This window comes from Xiphophorus hellerii, chromosome 18, assembly GCF_003331165.1.
Source record: "Xiphophorus hellerii strain 12219 chromosome 18, Xiphophorus_hellerii-4.1, whole genome shotgun sequence".
Classification (NCBI taxonomy): domain Eukaryota; kingdom Metazoa; phylum Chordata; class Actinopteri; order Cyprinodontiformes; family Poeciliidae; genus Xiphophorus; species Xiphophorus hellerii.
In genome coordinates this window covers 25,829,336-25,849,225 of record NC_045689.1, presented here as the reverse complement: position 1 = coordinate 25,849,225, position 19,890 = coordinate 25,829,336, and the positions used below count along the sequence as shown (strand labels likewise).

Below are 19,890 nucleotides of genomic sequence, written 5' to 3'. Positions count from 1 at the left end.
TTGAAGGAGCAATGGTCTGACGCCAGGAGGAGGCACACAGTGAGCACGGCGAGCACTTTTGTTCTCTTTTTTTGGCTTCCAGTAACAGGAAAAATAACAATGAGATATTCCAGCTCATCAATCGTCATTTCCTCCTTCTTTTAACTTGTTCTTCTCTGCCAGGATCTCTGCGTTTGCAGTATTGTTGAAAACCACACATAAAAACATTTTTTGCGTTTTTATGACGTAAAGCACTTTGAAGTGTCTGAATTGTGCAATACAAATAAACTGATCAATGATTGACTGATTGATTGATTGACTGATATGACAAAATACCATGCTGCAACGGGCGGGTTTTCAGAGAATCTTGGCTCGGTTTGATTAGTGGAACTTGAAGATTGTGAGCCAAAATGAACGTCCCACAAGTCGACTGCTTGTCTTCGGTAGTCTCTTTACAGAGAGAAATTGCTGAAGACTCAGTCGTCTCATCCAAAGCTGGCTGCAGTGTTTGTTCTACGCATGCACAGGCACATAACAAAAACAATGGCAGATGACATTGTGTGCTACTTAAGTTGTTTAGTTTACACAATATCTAGTTCATGGGAGACAGAGGTGGGTTTCTGGTTTCTAAATGAGGTGGAAACTACGATTAAAAAAAACTGACATGCTAAAATCACAGCGCCATATAGTGACCTGGACCTGGCTGTAGTGACTACAGCAGAGTCAAGGTGTTTTGGGATGTTTATTTCCCCCCAATTAACACAGCAACCAAAAGCAGTGGCAGTTTCCAGACAGCGGACTCGTGTAAATGTAGCCTTATGTTATGTAAAATTGTCTGAATCGTCAAACTGTGGAGGTTCCAGAATAAATTTTCTTTATCCCTAACCTCACCACAGTTGCTTTTGGTCGGATCCTGATGTCAAGAAACGGTAGTTGTAAGTGGTGAGATAGAGGCGGTGGACCCACGTATGAAGGGTAAATGATGGTTTAATGATGGATTGTACAAAAAAATCCAGGCAGCACAGGTGAGCAGAGACAAGGAGCTCAGACTCTGGTAGCAAATGGTAACACGGCTAGAGATAATGACATGAGACATGACACAACTAGGATCCAACAGGGAACAAGAGACACAAGTGGGTTTAAATACACAGGGAAGGTAATCGAGGAAAACGAGGGACAGCTGGGGAAAATCAAGGGGCAGCCGGGACAACACAGAGACTCATTTAACTGAAAAGACACACAAAATCCAAATCCTCACAGACTTATCCGGACATCCGCATTGCCCAACTCGGTGGCTCGGTGAGCTCGGGCAGGCTTGGCAGGTTCCTATTTGCACAACTGTTGCAAATAGGAACAAAATTGCAAAGAGGAAGCACATATCTGAGGTCAAATGTTTTGAAAATAGAGATTGCAGGAAAGTAACTGATTGTCTTTTTTGTTTGTTTTTATATATATATATATATATATATATATATATATGGTACAGTTTTCACATTTTTCAAATTCAGTTTAAAGAAAGCTGAAACCTATATTAAAAACTTACAAAAAAATCTTCTGCTCAATGCACACCCAGAAATGTGATTTTTTTTTACGACTTGTTGTCTCAGGAAAGAGAATGGAGAAATGAGAGTTTCATCCCATGATGACCCAGAAACAAAACTCTGTTTAAAACACAGAGACAGACACGAACCGGCATAAAGCCTATGGAGCATGACATCTGGAAAGAATACTGAGAAGAGATACCAAGAAATTGCATTGATACGCTTCATCAAAACGATCAGGTCGGTGAAGAAGCTTACAGTAAATTTGCAACAACAAATAAGTGAGTAAGTGATTCTGCTGTGAGATAGGGTATTCAAAGTGATGAATAAAACACCACAGTGGGTCTTGTTTAGTAGTTTTTCAAGATTTTTGCTTTTACTTTTAGAATGAAATGTGTTGAGGTCAAAAGATGCATTTATATTTTTAAAAAATAAATAAGAAACACAATATTTTGTTATGTATTTTGTATTGATTGATGCATGTTTTAAGCGACCCCACATTGATTTGTTCTTACTTTTAGCCGCACACATGGATGGAAATGTAACCCTTCAGCTGTTCCCCGGCAACCACAGCCACATCAACACCACCTGCTCCCGCAACAACATTTTTAAGACGCTGGTTCTGCCCGTTTTGTACTCCTGTCTTTTCCTGGTGGGACTCTCTCTCAATTCTGTAGCAGTGTGGGTGTTTTTTCGCATCCCGTCTCGGTCGCACTTCATTATTTACCTGAAGAATGTCGTTGTCGCCGATGTTGTCATGACGCTGACGTTCCCCTTCAAGGTTTGTTACATTTATATGCAGTAGCTTGTGTAAAAAAAAGTAAAATAAAAATTAAAAAAAATCAGTGGCTTCTATGCCTTCCATATATGCTGGTGCTCGTGGTAAAGATAAAAAATTTAATAAAACTTTGAGGTTTATCTTTGGTTGCAAAAGGAACAAAATTTACTTAGTTGCTAAATTATTGGTTCCACATTAAGTTTAAAATGTACGCTTTTATATTGATCAGGAAGCTTTAAAAAATCAGCCACCGATAACTTAACGTGTTCTTGTGTATATCTATGACAGTAGTGGTTTCATTATAGCAATATTTAAAATGGGAAAGACAAGAGGACATGATATTTGAAATGGCCCAAAAAAACCCGTATGATGTAAAACGTTATAGTTTACTATGTTATAATAGTATTCCTTCATTAAGACCGTACCTTTAGTGTTGCTTTGACTGATTAATGTATATTTGTAGGCAGAGCAGTACAGATGAATCTCAACAGTCCAAATTAAAATGTCAACAGACAAAGCTTCTTATTCTATAAAAATGAAAATGCACTATTCAGTTTCTAATAGACACACTTCACAAGAGTATAAATCACAAACAGTCAATGCAAAAGAAACTGATTGTTCATGGAGTGCTCAATGCAGATATATAATTTGAAAGTTGAGTGGAAGGAAAACTTTCAGTAGAGAGGTGCACAAGGAGAAATGTTAACAGAGTTGTGAAGCAAGGCATATTCAGGATTTTCACTCTAAGTGTGGGCTACAGCAAGCTTAAAATAAAAGAAAACAGGTTTTAAATATATCGATCTCTATGCAATAAACATATTACCTTCATATATGGTGGCAGTGCATGTGGTGGACATTGTTTGGTTTATTTCTTTAGGTTTTCAACATCTATCTCCTATTAAACTTCTGTTGTCAAAATTATCCCAATTGATGAAAAATTTCAACTAATACTTAACAAATAGGAGCTTCTGAAAATCTGCAAGTAATAAATCTGGGCTAAATATCTAGTGGGGATTAAAAGCCTTTCCTCAATTTAATAATTAGAACTGTGTAAACCTCAAACTGTGTGAATGTAAGAAGAAAAAAAAAGCGCAAACCCTAAAAGAATGAACACTTTATTTTTGCAGGTGCTGTCCGACTCCAACATGGCGCCGTCACACATAAGGATTTTTGTGTGTCGAGTCTCCTCCGTGCTGTTTTACCTCACAATGTATATCAGCATCCTGTTCTTCGGGCTCATCAGCATCGATCGCTGCAGAAAGACCCTGATGCCGTTCAGAGGCACCAACTCTGCCCGTCTGGCCCGCAGGAAATTCCTCTCGGGGGCCGTCTGGAGCTTTTTGCTGGTTCTCTGTCTGCCAAATGTGATCCTTACACGAAAAGCCCCAGCTTCTCCATACTTCAAGTGCAGTGACCTGAAGACAGAGGCTGGTCTGTTTTGGCACGAAGTGGTAAATCACGTCTGTCAAGTGATTTTCTGGGGGAACTTGGTTGCCGTGATAATATGTTACACTCTAATTTCCAAAGAGTTGTACAAATCCTACTCTCGCACTAAGTCCCGCTGCCCTGGAGGGACGATATCTTTAGCGACAAGGACAGAAACAACTCGGAAGTCTCCCCACGCCAGGAGAAAAATGAATGCAAATGTATTCCTCGTGCTAGCGGTGTTCTTTGTGTGCTTTGTGCCGTTTCACTTTGCACGAATCCCCTACACAATGAGCCAGACTAGAGGGGTTCTCTTTGATTGCAAGCTCCGGCTTTTCTTCTTCCAGCTAAAGGAAAGCACACTTTTCCTCTCTTCTCTAAATGCCGTGCTGGACCCTCTGATCTACTTCTTCCTCTGTCAGTCCTTCAGGACCACTTTGTTCAAGACCCTGCGGCTGCCTCCCGGTACCTGCAGCTGGTTAACAGAAAGAGGGTCAGAGTCAGTCAGGGACTCGTCTGCATCCACATAAATCTGCTGGATATAAGGTAGAGTCTTGTGACAGAGCACTGGATATGTAAACTTTCTGTGACAGACTGCAGGGCACTTCAGAAATGTCCTGTTGTCGAGAATTGTACATATGGTAAAATGAGAAATGGCATCAAATGTGATACATGTAACCAAAAAGCAACTGAAAGTGATGAGAATTCAGACTTTTTATTTTCAAGTTTGTTTGTTTTTTGCAGAGTTTCTGTTCCCTCTTCCTCTTTACAACAAGCAAGAAGTTTCTCTTCTATGTTGTTATACCAAATGATTATCTAAAAACAAAAAGTATGGTGACCTTTTGTGTCTCACATATTTCATGTTTGTGTTTGTCCTTTATATTTTGTTATTGGTTTTTCCTTCAGATTAAGTTCTAATGACTGTATACATCTTTTTGTTGAGTTGTGAATCTTCTGTAGATTTTGCATCATACTTCATTAAACACTGAGGAAATTGAAAAGTGCCTGTGGTCTGACTCCTGATATGTTGGTGTTTGTTCAGCCATATCGTGACTCGACCAACCACGTGGCAGAAATTCAGTATAGTCATCTGGGTGTGATAAAGATGGCTGACTGAAGCTCTGACTGAGTGTCAGAATGGGTAGGACGGAGGAAGTGGGGGGAATGACATAATTTTGAATGCAGTTCAGTATTGGCAAGTGTCTAAACGTCAATGACTTCAAATCAATGCATCTTGGGACATCCCTTGAGGGAAGACAGAAAAGAATGCAATGGTGCATCTTAAGTTGATTGTGCCCGTGTAACAACTAGAGGTTTTGATGTAAAAAGAGGGAAAAGTAGAACAGCAATTACATAATATCCATTCCTTGTTGTCAGGTTCAAGTTTCAGGATGCATTCAAATGCTCTGGTTGGACACTGCAACAAATGTTTTCTTTCCTAATGGCAATTGCAAATCAGACATGCTGGGGAAAGCAGGATTAAGATGTAAAGCAGAAGTCATTCCCCTTTCTTAATAAATCAGAAACGTGTTCCAGTTCATTTCGGAACCCTGTCCTGACCCTGTCCACAGCTGACGTAAGTCCAGACAAACTCTTCTAATTTCGTGATGTTGCTCCGGTCAAAGTATTTGTCGCGAGGACTCATTAACAACATTAGCAAGTCAATCGGAGATGAAAATCAAATGTCAGTGCTTTGTTTGTTTTTTATGTGTTTCTGAGAATTGTTTGATGCTCCAATGTTTCCTAACAGATCCCGAGGATGTACAGTAACGTGTCAAACATCTCGGACTGCAGCCCTTCGAGCCTTGACACCACAAAGGTCATCGTTGCCTGTCTTTTCTTCATCATGTTCCCCTTTGCATTATTGCTTAACGCGGTCGCAGTGTGGGTGTCTTTCCACCTCCGCTCAGTTTCCACTTTTGTAGTTTATCTCAAAAACCTTGTGCTGGCTGACCTGCTCATGACAGCGACCATCCCTCCCCTGGCAGCAAACCTGCTTCCTGGGGCAAAAATTCAGATTAAAGTCTTTTTGTGCTGTTATGCGGGAATCATTTTTTACACTAGTTTGTACACCAGCATAACCTTGATGGGTCTTATCAGCCTGGACCGCTTCTTCAAAATTGTTAGGCCTTGGGGAAGCACACTGGGACAAAACGTAATGTTCAGCAAAATAACGTCCACCTTCGTTTGGGTTGTGCTGTTCGGAGTTACGGCTGTCCCAACTATAATTCTAACTGATGAAACTCCTCGTAATGACTCGGAAGACATCTGCTTGTCCCTGAAGGGTCCAGTTGGGTTGACTTTTCACAGGTACGTCGTGAGCTCTATGGAGATACTTTTCTGGATTTGCAGCGTGCTGATTGTGTCTTGCTACGTCTGCATCACAATGAGAGTCCTGCAGTCCTTCAGAAACTCCGGGAGCAACAACGGCAAAGGAAAGAAGAAGACAAAACTACGGGTCTTCGTGGTTCTCCTTGTGTTTTGTGTGTGCTTTGTTCCTCTGCATATACTACGCATTCCTCTTAATCTGCAGCAAGTTGATGTCTGCAATCAAGAATGGTTGCTCATATTGCACGAATTAGCCATCTGGGTTGCTTCCACAAAAGTCTTCCTCGACCCGTTTCTGTATGTTCTCCTGTGCAAAAGCTACAAAAACAAACTGACTGACATGGTAAAAGGAGCAGGTATCTGTATTTTGCACAGAGGGTGATTGTCAAAAAGAGAGACTTCCTCAGGTTTAAACATGTTTGATAAAAGTCTCTCTTTTGCCAAAAAGAGAGACTGCCTCAGGTTTAAACATGTCTTAAGAGAAAAACAGTGAAAAGGTCAGTTTTAAATGTTATGTTGCACAGCCCTCTAGTGACCAGATGTAGATCGACATCTTTTGGAGATTAAAGACTGGTTACACAGATTACTGTGTTTTTCAATCAGTTTTTTTTTTTTAAGTATCATCTCAGTGAAAACTAAAGATTTCTCCAAATTGAGAGACATTTTAAATCAGGGGTTGTTCTTTTGTTCTTGTTTTTTTTAGTGTGTTGTGTTTTTTGCAAAAACATTTTTTTTTAAATTAGAGAAGAAACAAATATCAAACAAAAACCATGACTTCTCCATATTTGGGGTGAAGAAGGCAATTTATTTCTGCTCTCAGTTTTGACTCAAAAGTGCAATTTTACAAGATTCCCAGGAATTCCCCTCAAGATGCAGTTCTAGCAGGGAAGGGTTTCTTCAAATCAGACTCCCAAATCCAATATGGCCACTACATCTTTAAAATATAGTTGTAGCCACTGCAATCAATTTGGGCCTGTTGCTATTCATGACTTCTGAGATAAATAGTTAACTTTGATTCATTGATTTCAGTTTTTTTCTGTCACACTTCTCTTTTAAACAGTTCCTTTTTTTACGGAAATCGGTGAGCTTACTCAACAAATTATTTATTGTTTACTAATAAACTTTCAGTTTGCTTTTGTAAATTCTTGATACCAATATTTTTTTTTCTGAGTACAGCTAAAATGAAACTAAGTACCAGCAGTGATTCTTGTAAAAGAGTTTAAGTAATGAAGACAAGACAGAACGAAAAATATTGCTTTGGACTTTTGTCTTACCAGCTGAATATCAAATCTCTAACAAATCTCAGTGGTGGATAAATTAAATCATTTTCCCCAGTCTTGTATTCTTTGTATATGTGTATATTTCTCTTTATTGAAATTTTTATTTTATATTAATTTGTGAAAATGAGAGGTAAACTTGTATTAAATTCCATTTTTGATGATTTCTTTGTTTATTTCTTTTACTACCCCAATAGGAAAGAACTCTAAGGTGAAAACATAACACTATGTTAATATATCTATGTATTTCAGAGTGCAGTATGTAAAAGCTGTAGTTACTGAATCATGACAGATGACTGAATGATCTGTCAACTAAGATGAGATTTAGACAGTTATATTGATGTAATCCTGTTTTGAAATTATTCAGACTTAACATGAGTTACGGGATAGAGTTTTTTTATTTCACAAATTTAAAAGCAATTGTGCAGCATAGGATTTATTAAGACAAGGTTTTATGTGTTAAAAGTGACATAAAGTAAACCATTTGGCATAAAAAAAGGGCTATTGCTGAAATCATAAGGTCGTCACACATTCTTTTTCAGTCATAAAATGTGCCTTGTCAGAAATAAAAGCTGCACTTTTCTCCTTCTTAAACCCTCAAGCTGCATTTTATTAAGACCGAAGGATGAAATTCGAAAAGTGGGGGAAAAAAGTGGGAAAAAAGAAAAAGTCAAAGTTGATAGAGTTGCAGTACTCCTTCACTTCACATTAACTTCTATAAGTGGGTCAGAGAATCATTTTATCCCAGAGTGAAAGAAAAGAGATGAAGAAGTTCTCAAAATCTCTAGCAGCTCTTTGAAAACAGCCTCCTAGGTCAGGGCATTCTTTTATTCTTTACAAAACAATCCGAAATGTGTAAACATGTGAATATATAAAATCAAATCGTACTCAGAGAAATAATCTTCTCAGCTTTCTTCAGATATTTCCAGTATTTGAATTTTCGTACACCAGGGTTAGAGAAAGTGCAAGGTCTTAATAAAAGGTCACGTGATTTAATCTTCTAATGGAAAAACAAAAGCCTATGTTATATTATTACCAAGATTAGTATTTCATTTCTGGTGATCAGCAACAGAAATTATAGCATCTTTAAAAGTTCAATTAAAATATCAAGTCTATCAGCCCTCAGCTTGAGTCTCTTGTGTCAGCACCACAGTGCCTGTTTGTTTTTGGAAAACACCATCACATTTTCCCTATTTTTGCATATGCCCTGAAAAATGACCAGTCTTAATACAGCTGCCAGTTCAATGTGTTTGCTAGGAAAATCAGAGGTGGCTATTCAGCGCCTATAATAGCATATCTCTGTCAGACTCACCCAACATGTACTTCTGTGCTTGATGAGCGACTGAATTCAGCTGTCGTAAGTTTTTATCAAAGCAATTTTTTTTCTTATTGTTGGTTATGATGAATATCTTTTTATTTGGATGGTCAAAGAAAACTCACGACATAAGAATTAGTGATTAAACTTATCATCAATTAATAATTTAAAAAAACATTTTATTAACAGCTAAACTGAGGAAAAACAAAATTTTTTCCTAAGAGTTAAAGGAGTTTAGTTGTGATATCTTATATACTATTTAAAGTAAATTGTATACAAGATGTGTTAAGTGGTTGAAAATATGATATTGTACATGTTTTGTGATATTATTATTAACAGAGTATGATTTTTCTGCAGATATGTGCAAGTTAAACTTGATTCCTTAGTCACCTGTAAGGTCTCTCGATGCAAAGCCATTCTGTTGTGCTGCCGGAAAGCACCTGAAGCAAATATGTTTCTATGAAAATTTTATAAGCAGATGTAATTTTACAGAAAACACTGTGCTGAATAAAATAAGTTTAGCTATTCTGAAAGGTAATGTCTGTAACTATTGAAATAACACACTAAGAAAATATGGGATCGCTACAGGGACATGGATAGCTAATTATTTCATACCCTTGATACAATTTAAAGTTTTTTACATTTCATGTATTTATTTTTATTTTTTTAACTGAGGTGATATATTTAGGCGAAACATTTGCTGTTTAGATATGGTCATGTAAATTCATCTCTGTCATTGTTGAGAATAACTCAGATTAAAAGACTGTTTGCCCCACTCAAATGACCAAAAATATTTTTCATCAAATTTAGCTTAACCTCATACACTTTGGTGCTTGGTGTCTCTCCACTCAATAAAAGACAAAAAGACTAGTTTTGTTTGTAAAACATCATCATGTATCAAAATAAATATACAAGCACTATGAAGTAGCTGGTTGTTTGCTTTTTAAAAAACACTCCTTTATATTATCTTCCAGTTCAAATTTTGCATGGAATAAATAATGGCTGATTACCTGGATCCAGAAATTAATGCTAACCAAGGTGAGAAGCTTCATCCGTCACGTGGGTGTTCAATAGATCAAATCAATTCTCAATTTAGCTGCTAGTATTGAAATAATTTTTTTAACAACATTAACCACTTTGATCTTTGTTTTGATTTTCCTCAGCTGGCACAAGTCCATCCCTCCATTCATCTCTCAATCAATCGGCTTGTGAGAGGTTTTCCTACAACCCTTACATATTCCCAGCTCTCTTCTTTCTCATGTTCCCCATTGCCTTGTTGTTGAATGTCGTGGCAGCGTGGGTATCTGTGCATCTGAAGGCGACCTCCACCTTCGTGGTGTATCTGAAAAATCTCGTTGCTGCCGATATAATTATGACCCTGATGATCCCAATGAAAGCCGCAGCAGACTTGCCAACCACATGGGATCAGCTAGCTGGACCGACATGCCGTTTTTTTGCTGTCATTTTCTACAACGCACAGTACACATGCATTGCTTTGTTGGGGCTCATCAGCTTGGACCGTTTCTTTAAGATCGTGATGCCGCACAGCAGGATGTTTGGGCAAAGCCTGACCGTGAGCAAAGTGATATCCGCCACAGTCTGGCTGGTTTTGTTCGGAGGTACAGGTTTGCCAAATATCCTCCTGACGAACAAATCCGTGGCCAACGCCTCATTAATCACCAATTGCATGGTTCTGAAAGGCCCAGCAGGAGTACAGTTTCATGAACAAACATCTCTCCTCATGAACCTATTCTTTTGGTTCGTCAGTGTGGTCATTGTGGTTTGCTACATCTGCATCGCAAACAGAGTCATCCAGTCATACAGAAACTCGGGTAGCAACAACAGCCAGGGGAAGCAGAAAATCAAACTGCGCGTTTTTCTCGTCATCATTGTGTTTTTCATCTGCTTTGGCCCATACCACATTATCAGGATCCCATACACTTCTCAGCAAGTCAGCTACTCTGGCACAGACTGCTCTCAGACCTATGAGTACCTAAGGTTTGCCAAGGAACTCAGCCACTGGCTCGCTACGACCAACATCTGCATGGATCCCCTGCTCTATGTCTTCCTTTGTCGAGAGTTCAAGGAAAAACTAATGTCAATGATGAAAGATTGCAATAAAGCACCAGGAAAACAAAAGCTCAAAGACGCGTTGCCTTCTTGAAGGCAACGCGTCTTCAACAAGGCAACCACGTAAGCCATATCATTACGTGGTTCTTAAAGGGAAGAAATGAAGAGTATTTTGTGAAACATCAGATCCCGTTTAGGTAGTGTGTTTTATTTTTCCTTGCTTGCCTCCTTTATATGCCTCTTCTTAAAATGACAGATGACCTTCAGATTATCCTGTCACCGTTTTAAAAACCAGTCAAAGATGGAAAATATTCCATTAATGTGACCTCCATCAATCCCATCCCAGGTTGGAGTGCCTCCCAGTGGCCACTCCGTGCTGACAGTCTTCCCCTCCGAGTTGGAGGTATGGACTCTGATTTTTTTTTTCAAGTTTTGTGCTCAGATCAACCAGTGGATGGGAAAGTTTGCTACATCAGAACTTATTTGGCAAATGTGTGTCCATTTCTTGTTTTAGGCATTAACTCTTTTTTTAAAAAAAGCCAGAAAGCAATTTTAATCAATTTTCTTATCTGAAATGAACAAAAGTTTTTTTCTTCCCCAATTTTACCATTTCCATCAATCTTCTGTAACACAATACTGCAAATTGTGCATCAAAAAACCTTAATAGAAACATCGCTACAGACCCTAAGAGCACTTCAAATGTAAAATCTGGATTTTAATTGGCAAAATTAAAATCCAATTAATCTTAATTGTATTACAAGCGCCTATAACTATGTGTATAGGCGTTTAGGCAACTATACAGGGCACCTAAACGCTTGCTCTCACACAGCACCACCTATTTCCACAAAGATCCACCTTGGAGCTGTAGTCTCCAGCCGAGCTTCCGTCTCACAGAGCACTCCTCCATCTGACCTTCCCCACTTGACTAGCAGAGGCAATTAGCCAACGCCTTGGAGTCTACTGAGCTCACCATATGAACCACTTCTCAGTCCAGTGGCCCTAAGAACAATTGTAAATGGAGAAGCACTGTTGTGATGCTGAAGGAGGAGTGTTGGAAAGAGCAGCAGCTTCTCAAAGAGACAGAAGCCGATTTCCAGGCGTCAAATTATTTCTAAGACATGTTTGATGTATACAGCATTTTTATAACAACTGAAGGTAACATAGTTACTTGATTGTGGTGTGAAATGGTACAACGTGCCTGGAGAATACATGATTCAACCCCTTGAAGAAACAAGATGCACTGTGGCACTTGTGAGTCGTGTCCTCTCCAAGTACTTTTTCTGTGACAACATTGCAACTTTTTTTTTGCTATTCTGTTATAAAGCATTGTCTGACTTTCTTTTGGTAACAATATGTTGTTATAAACCCAGTCTTCATGTGGCCTCACCTTCTCACTTAATTATTTGCTTTTCTCAATCACATACTGAGAAAACGAGTCAAAACATTTTACTTTCAGGGTCACTGCAAGCGTTCAGCAGGCCGAGTTTGGTTAATCTTCGTTGGTGTAGACAAAGCTTCCATAAAAGGTTGTAACTGTGTCACTGTGGTAGCATTTTGGTTGCTCTAAAATAAATACAGTGCTTCCTGACCACACTACATATAGCTCCCCTAAGCTGCAACACCCAATGGGCAGCCTGGCTTTGCTGGAATTAAAATAGCATGCTCAGTACCAGAAACGTAAAGCAACATATTTGCTAACGCCACAGAAACACAAGGCAGATTTACAATGGTGTGATTAAAAAAACGTATTTCATATCAGCTATAATTTGAGCTCAGATGTCGATGCAGTTTGTAGGTCATGCCACTTTATTTGTCTAAAATGCTAACATCACTTTATAATATTAGGATGCAAAATGTAGTCATTTTGAGACGTTAAGGACTGTCACGTTCTGCTCATATTCAGTGTCTCTATCAGCAGCTGCAGTCGTTTTTGTGTGGTTTACTTTAAGATGTACAAGTTGTGTGCAATGTGACTTCAGTTTCACTGCTTTAAGAACTCCTACTTGAAGTGAGAGTAATCACATAATTATATTGGAATGTTGCACATTTTAACAACCCCAATAAACACCCTTGAAAATAAACTTCCTTGTCATTTGTTTGATGGATCTCAAATTATATCTGAGATGTGAAACTGAAAGTATGTACGGATTTAAAATAGATATTAATCTCACTCACAGTTTTAAAGACTGGCTGAAGAGCAACTTTTTTTTTTTTTTTAGCATGCATACTCCCTATTAGGCACGTTCTTTCCATCTGTCATGATTCCTGGGTCAAATCCAGGGAAAATCACACAGGAAGTCATTTTGGACAGTTCTCAGGAAAAATATAATAAAAATTAACACAGAGGGGAATTGAGTCGTGAAAGCAAAACTTGATTTGCAAACTGGAGGATATCATGTATTGCATTTGATTATTATTGCAATATTATAGTAAAGTGTAAAAAAAAAAATGAAACTATAGAAATTTCTTTAAATAATTTCTTTTGAGAAACACGATCAACTCTGTTGTGTCTTTTAGAGGATAAAAAAACCTCAGTGGTTTTCATATAATGTCTTTCCACTACTGACCAAAAACCACTTTCTGTTTTAGACCAAGATAAACACATGTTGTGGTGTAAAGGGAAGTGCAACATTATGCAGGAGGTCTAAACTCTTGAGAAATTTGCTCTTGGTTTAGCATTTGGCTGTCAACAGCTTGTGGGGCTGACGGAGGCAGAGGGACTGGCACGGAGTAGAACAAGACTCTCAGCAGACAATTGGAACAGGAAGCAAGGAAGGAAAGGGTCTTTCACCCGGAGGAAGACTAGCTAACTCATTGGGATTGTGACAAGACAGCCTCACAATAACTCCAGAGACCACCCATTGTAAGAGCGTCACACACACACACACACCCCCACGCACGCCTACACACGCAGTTAAAAGCAGAAAAGCAGCAGGAGGGACAAGGCTCAGAGTAACAGGGAGGCTCAGTCCTAATATCAGAAGCCGTTTTTTGTTTTTGTTTTTTCTTACTGGTAAAATACCAATACTGATAAAAAGAAATAGCTTTTTTATTTTTGTTTCAGCCTCTTTTTTTTCTTCCATCTTTCCGAGTTGCAGTAAGAGAGAAAAAGGAATTAGAATTTTTCACTTCTCTGTTGTTTTGTGAAGTTGTACTTTTCACCGCTCTCGTTATTCTTCCAATGCCCTCTGTCACAGCAGCAGGTAAGACTCGACTTTTCATTGGCACAAAATATCGGTTGAATGCAAAGAATCGTGTTGCAGAGCAAGCTTAGACCATCCGTTGTTTGGAAACATTATTTACGCTGTCACAGCAACACTCTCTGCTTCAGCGTTGCTCCTTACGTTTCACACACACTTTCAGGTGGGGCAGTTGTATCTTCAAACAAATATGTTCATCAAGTAACATCTATTTGGCAATTGCATGCCATTTAAATGACAGAGCATAAACCAACATGATTTTCTGGCAAATCATGTTGCTAATTTTTCATTTTTCACAATTTCAAAAATTGTGTTTTAGTTCAAAAGTTCTCCTGTATTGTTAGAATGATTGAATACTACTGTCTTTATCTTTAGGACTGATTGATTTACATCAGGTTTTCACCATCTTGGAGTTGCTCACAGACATTATTAATAAGTGTTACAACTGAAGGACAGGTAAAACAGTAGCAGCTTAGCAGTTCGCAGGGTAATTCTTTTGCATATTGTACTTGTGGAAATAGGGCACATGTAGATTTTTCCAAATTCGTTTAAAAAAGGAACAAATAATAGCCGATAAAGCATGCAGTTCCTGAAAAAGTTTTTTTTTGCTTCTACTGGAAGTTATTGTATTGAACAACCTACTTTACATGTATTAAAATTTCCTTACAATGTCACAGATTGCCTGGAACTAGTCATTGCTTCTCTTTGCCATCTTGTATGTTGGTAGTCTTGTTGTGGTAGTTTATGCCCATGTATTAATAAGTACATGCCGGAGGGGATGTACAGTACAGACCAAAAGTTTGGACACACCTTTTAATTCAATGAGTTTCCTTTATTTTCATGACTATTGACATTGTAGATTCACACTGAAGGCATCAAAACTTTGAATAACACATGTGGAAATATGCACTAAACAAAAAAGTGTAAAACAACTGAAAATACCCCTTATATTCTAGTTTCTTCAAAGTAGCAACCTTTTGCTGTGATTACTGCTTTGCACACACTCTGCATTTTCTTGATGAGCTTCAAGAGGTAGTCACCTGAAATGGTTTTCACTTCATAGGTGCCCTGTCAGGTTAATAAGTGGGATTTCTTGCCTTATAAATAGTCATGAAAATAAAGAAAACCCATTGAATTAGAAAGGTGTGTCCAAACTTTTGGTCTGTACTGTATGTGGAATGTGGCAACAAACAAGTCAAAGTTATTTTATATTATGTGGCCAACAGCAGAGAAATGTACAATTTAATGGCCATACATAATGTAAAATAAGGATTTGAACCAAAAAAAAATGGGATTGGAGTGCATAACAATTTTTCCATCGTGCGACAGTCAAATTGGACATTTGTTTTTATGAAAAATTAAACTACAATGAGAGCATAAAGCAATACGCCATGGTTCAAGTACTTAGGTACGGGTTCTTTATTATACAGATAAAACCTGGAAGCTGGACAAGATGAAATTTAAATGCGTCTATGCACAATGTGGGGACAAATTGAGGAAGTGATAAACTGACCACAAACCATTGTTAGTCAAAAGATGCAAGTTTAGGTGGTACATCCAAAAATTCTCAACAGCACTTCATCATTTTCACTTCACCTACCACTGCACCTGGTGTTCTTCAAGTGACCGGTCCTGTATGTCATCGTCTTTTCAAAGGTTCACTTAGGATCAGAAGATGAACGCCACGGTGAACGCCTCCAAGGAGTGTGATAGAGACACCAGTGTGACATCTGTGATATTCCCAGTTCTATACAGCATTCTTTGTATCGTAGCCCTTGTGCTGAACTCTTTAGCTGCGTGGATCTTCTTCAGAATTCCCAGCAGCACAACTTTCCTGGTCTTTTTAAAGAACGTGGTAAGCTCTTACTTAAGAACATAAGTTGCTATTGATACAGAGTGGTTGGAAACAACAATAATAATAAAAAATACTTTTCACGTTTTACCAACAGGTGGTGGCCGACTTGTTGATGACTCTTACCATCCCTATCAAAATCTTGAGTGATGCAGGAGTGGGTTTCTGGCAGCTGCGGGCCTTCCATTGCAGGTTCTCTGCTGTTCTTTTCTACATCACCATGTACATCAGCATCTTATTGCTGGGCCTCATCAGCTTGGACCGCTACCTGAAGATTGTAAAGCCCTTCGGAAAGTGTGCCCTGCAGAAGGTTCGGGTCGGCCAGAGGCTGAGTGCAGCAATATGGGTTGTAATGCTATCTCTGGCCCTGCCCAATGTCATTCTCAGCAACCAGCCCCCTAAACCCTCGGGGGGCAAACTGAAATGCTCCTCCATGAAGGGCGAAGCTGGCAAACTATGGCATGAGGGATTTAACTACTTCTGCCAGGTAACCACTGTACAAATATTTTGAGAAACAAGTTTTACTTGGATTCTTAACAGTTATTTGATGTATCCAATAGAAAGTCGTCCCCATGCTTATGAACTAAGCATTTAAAAGCAATTGCTTCAACTCCTAGCAAATGGGGCGCATTAGTCTACTTATATACCACATCACTTATCTAGAATATGCATATTTCATTTAAAAAAAAGGAATCAAAACTGCATAGCCTTAGAACTACTTTCAGTCAGGCTTAATCCACTAACAACTCAGCTTGTAAAACTTTGACGCCAGATGATATTTCTGTTTTAGGTCATCTTTTGGGGCACGTTTGCCTTGATGGTGTTTTGCTACACGTTCATCAGCAAGAAGGTCTATGAATCGTACAAAACCTCAAAGAGCAAATCTCATGCTGCAAATAGAAGAACCAAAGCCAAAGTCTTTGTGGTGGTGGGGGTATTTTTCGTCTGCTTCGCCCCTTTCCATTTTGTACGAGTACCGTATACACTGACTCAAACCCGAGACGGCGGCGACTGCCGAGCAAAGAAAGCGATCTACATTGCCAAGGAAACCACACTGTGGCTGTCTGCAACTAATGTCTGCCTTGACCCGCTTATTTACGTCTTCCTGTGCAGAGTGTTCAGGAAGAGACTCATGACCACGTTCTGCAAAGACACCCAGGAGTCTTCCAAATCCTCACTAACACACATGGAGATGTCACCAATGGACCACACAACCAGACTGTCGCACAATGACACATCCCTCATCAATCAATGCACATCAGCCTCAAGTTTCAACTGCTGATGTCTTTCATACCTGGACGACTGTCTAGTGTTGTCGTATGTGGCAGTACGTTTTATTAGAAATCCTGCACAAACTCTTAAAATAAGCAGACTGTAAATGGACTCGGACAATTCGGATGTGCCAGTAATTTCAGCGTCTGTTATTTCAGCGAATATCATGCAAAAATGTTTTTTGCTTACTCATTCGCACATTTCCTTAACAAAGCTTACTGTCAATGTCTGCATCCTGTGGTTTAATCTTGCTCAAACTGCACTTTAGCTTAGTTATAAGTGACCCAGTTCTGCATGTTTGCAGTGCTGTCTTAGTTTCATGTGCCTTGTGTGTGGTTGTAATGTATACTGTAAATTTGATCACAAATAATAACAACATTATGGAGGGATTGGTACCTTTTTTTTTTTAGGATTGTTGTTCCATTCTACCACAGAAATGTTCCAAATGCAGAAAATTGTAGATTCTAAGTCGTATTCTGAAGTACTTTTCAATCACCACACATAATTTCTGCTATTACAAATAAAATCTATTTTACTTTTTACTGCTATGTTTCACAGTAAAAGGTTGTAATAATTAAAGACAACTCATAGCGGTTGTATTTACAAACTACCACAAGTGCTCTGAAAAGATTACCACAAAAACTCTTTTGTTGGCAAATTGATCTTGACTGATCTATCTTTTAAAAAAACTGTTTTCTTCTTTTCTTATCACATGGAAACATGTAACATTTGTAAATAAATAACGAAAGTCAAGTATTTCACTGACGAAATGCTGTAATTAGACTAAATGCAAGTAGGTGTCAACAAAATGTTGTACAGTAACAATCGCACAACTGTACTTTAAGCTTTTGTAAGAGTGTGGAATGTAAGAAAGACTGATAATGTTCCTTATTTTGATTTTCCTTTTCATAAATAGTTCCCTATGTTTTCTGACAATTTATTACACAATGTATTATCCTTTTGTCATTATAAGTAAATATCATTTTACTTCAGAGATAAAATCCTACTTATAATAAATTCACCCCAAATTTTGGAAAGCTAGTTTATGCACGGAGAACTGATATCGACATGGTACTAGAAGTCATTGTTTTACTTGTCCACTCTAACCTGAACTGTTCTTCTGTAAAGTTTTTTTCTGGTCGTAATGCACATGTGTATTTAATGTTTGCATCTAATTTTCTTTATGTCAATGGATAATTATTTTTCATAACTTTTTATTAACATTGTACAGTGGCAAAAAAGCTAAAACAAATAAGAATGAAGAAAAAAAACATCTTTGTTTTTAACACAATATCACATTACAAACTGGGAGCTTAAATGTTGAGACAGGGGTGGGAAATGTCAAAAAAGAGCCAGATGAACTAATCAGAGGAGATGTGGAACAGCTGTGTCCAAATGAAAGCAGTAAAACGGAGGAATAGGTTAACACAAAGGGAGATGAAATAAGGGTCAAAGAATCTAAAAACCAAAAAAAAAGAAAAAAACAAATACAATAGAATAACCCAATATGCAGAAATGAAATTAACCCCAAAAAACAGGAATTAATAATGAAATAATAAACATAAAAAAGAAATGAATTTATTTAGCAAAACCCTACTGATAATAATGAACAAGTGGAGTTGACAAGATCTTTTCTAACCATTACAAAAACCCAAACACTTGTGGATTCTGACAATCTTGAGAAAAGAGTTCATTGGGAAGGAACTGGCCATGATTGGAGAACTTGTTTGATGCATGAAATATCCAGCTAACTCCACCAGTGGGTGACCTGACAGAGCTAATGCCACTGAAACGATGGCGGCATTTTGACGACAAGCGAGAAGAAGGGTAATGTGGACAAATTCAATTCATCACATTTTTGTGTGCTATTCTGCAGGCCAACCAGAAATAAAATGCCTAAAAGGTACACAAAATAAATGAGGTATAATACTCCTTTTAACTCACAATTATTTCCAAAACGATTACTAGCACCCATAGCTTAAATCTTGTGAAATAAAAAATTGTAAATTGCAAATTGAAATTACTGACTTGGAATTCAAATATGGTGCTTATGTGGTGTACTGACCTGGGCCCACCTCTTATCTGTTGATGGAAAAGGTTCCATCCTATATGATATCCCACACGACACAATGACAAAACAAGCTCAGAAAATTGTAAGACTTAAACAGGTAGACTTTGCATTTTATGAAGAACTTGTGCGTTTCTGACCAAGGGAGCGTTAGAGCCACAGATGACACCAGTGTTATAGCATTAAAGGAGCTTCCTGATTGGCTTTGCAGGGTTTAAGCAACCTCCACCCTTAAGAATGGTCTAATGTCTGAAGATTTAAAATTAAACTTATTTACCAATACAAATAATTGCTGCAAGCTTTTGACAATACCCGTCACGTTATTGCATCGGCGTTCAATTAAAGCAGGAGAGACAAAAATGCAAATGAGAAATAAAATTACTTTCTCCATCTCTGCCACTATCAAGAAGATAGGTTCTCAAGACATTCACAAACTAGTTCTGCAGGATTAATGTCACCTGCCCCATGGCTTATAATAGTGTGTGCACGTGAGTTTGATTAATGCAATAATGACATATAATCTCTCTCCAACCCACTCTCTATCAGTTATGACAGAAGCTGGTATTTGGGCAGGAAATTAATGAGCTGCAGTGCGACCAGAGCGCCGGCCGCGGCTACAGGAAGCGCAATTTGTCACCCTTAGATTAAATTCTCTGACAGATGACCCTGTAATCGTGAACTACTAGAATTTTTAAATGGCATTCACGGAAATTAAACCCACCATGTTAGGGAGTGAGAAGAATGAGAATAAATGTCCATAAGGACTGGTCAGAAGGACAGGCAGA

The 19,890-nt window shown here is 38.3% G+C and overlaps 4 protein-coding genes across 5 annotated transcripts; all 4 read left to right on the top strand.

The window, feature by feature from the left end:
- Positions 1 to 1,514: 1,514 nt before the first annotated feature.
- On the top strand, positions 1,515 to 4,727 carry LOC116737210 (P2Y purinoceptor 12-like). Its single transcript, XM_032590236.1, has 3 exons — positions 1,515 to 1,760; positions 2,042 to 2,301; positions 3,426 to 4,727. Exons 2-3 carry the CDS (start codon positions 2,050 to 2,052, stop codon positions 4,251 to 4,253), a joined length of 1,080 nt encoding a protein of 359 aa, XP_032446127.1. The 5' UTR covers positions 1,515 to 1,760; positions 2,042 to 2,049; the 3' UTR covers positions 4,254 to 4,727.
- Positions 4,728 to 5,287: 560 nt separating this feature from the next.
- Positions 5,288 to 6,438, top strand: LOC116737236 (P2Y purinoceptor 13-like). The gene has a single exon (XM_032590278.1). The coding sequence runs from the start codon at positions 5,483 to 5,485 to the stop codon at positions 6,431 to 6,433; it is 951 nt and encodes a 316-aa protein (XP_032446169.1). The 5' UTR covers positions 5,288 to 5,482; the 3' UTR covers positions 6,434 to 6,438.
- Positions 6,439 to 9,641: 3,203 nt separating this feature from the next.
- LOC116707991 (P2Y purinoceptor 13-like) lies at positions 9,642 to 10,807 on the top strand. The gene is made up of 2 exons (XM_032545726.1): positions 9,642 to 9,681; positions 9,807 to 10,807. Exons 1-2 carry the CDS (start codon positions 9,642 to 9,644, stop codon positions 10,805 to 10,807), a joined length of 1,041 nt encoding a protein of 346 aa, XP_032401617.1.
- A 2,592-nt stretch (positions 10,808 to 13,399) lies between these two features.
- LOC116737228 (P2Y purinoceptor 13-like) lies at positions 13,400 to 18,969 on the top strand. 2 transcript variants are annotated; one of them, XM_032590261.1, is made up of 4 exons: positions 13,400 to 13,576; positions 15,570 to 15,768; positions 15,863 to 16,252; positions 16,556 to 18,969. In XM_032590261.1, the coding sequence occupies exons 2-4, from the start codon at positions 15,589 to 15,591 to the stop codon at positions 17,045 to 17,047; spliced, it is 1,062 nt and encodes a 353-aa protein (XP_032446152.1). In that variant the 5' UTR covers positions 13,400 to 13,576; positions 15,570 to 15,588; the 3' UTR covers positions 17,048 to 18,969. The 2 variants fall into 2 exon arrangements, with proteins under 2 accessions (XP_032446152.1, XP_032446151.1); XM_032590260.1 differs by lacking the exon at positions 13,400 to 13,576 and adding an exon at positions 13,631 to 13,916.
- Positions 18,970 to 19,890: the final 921 nt, after the last annotated feature.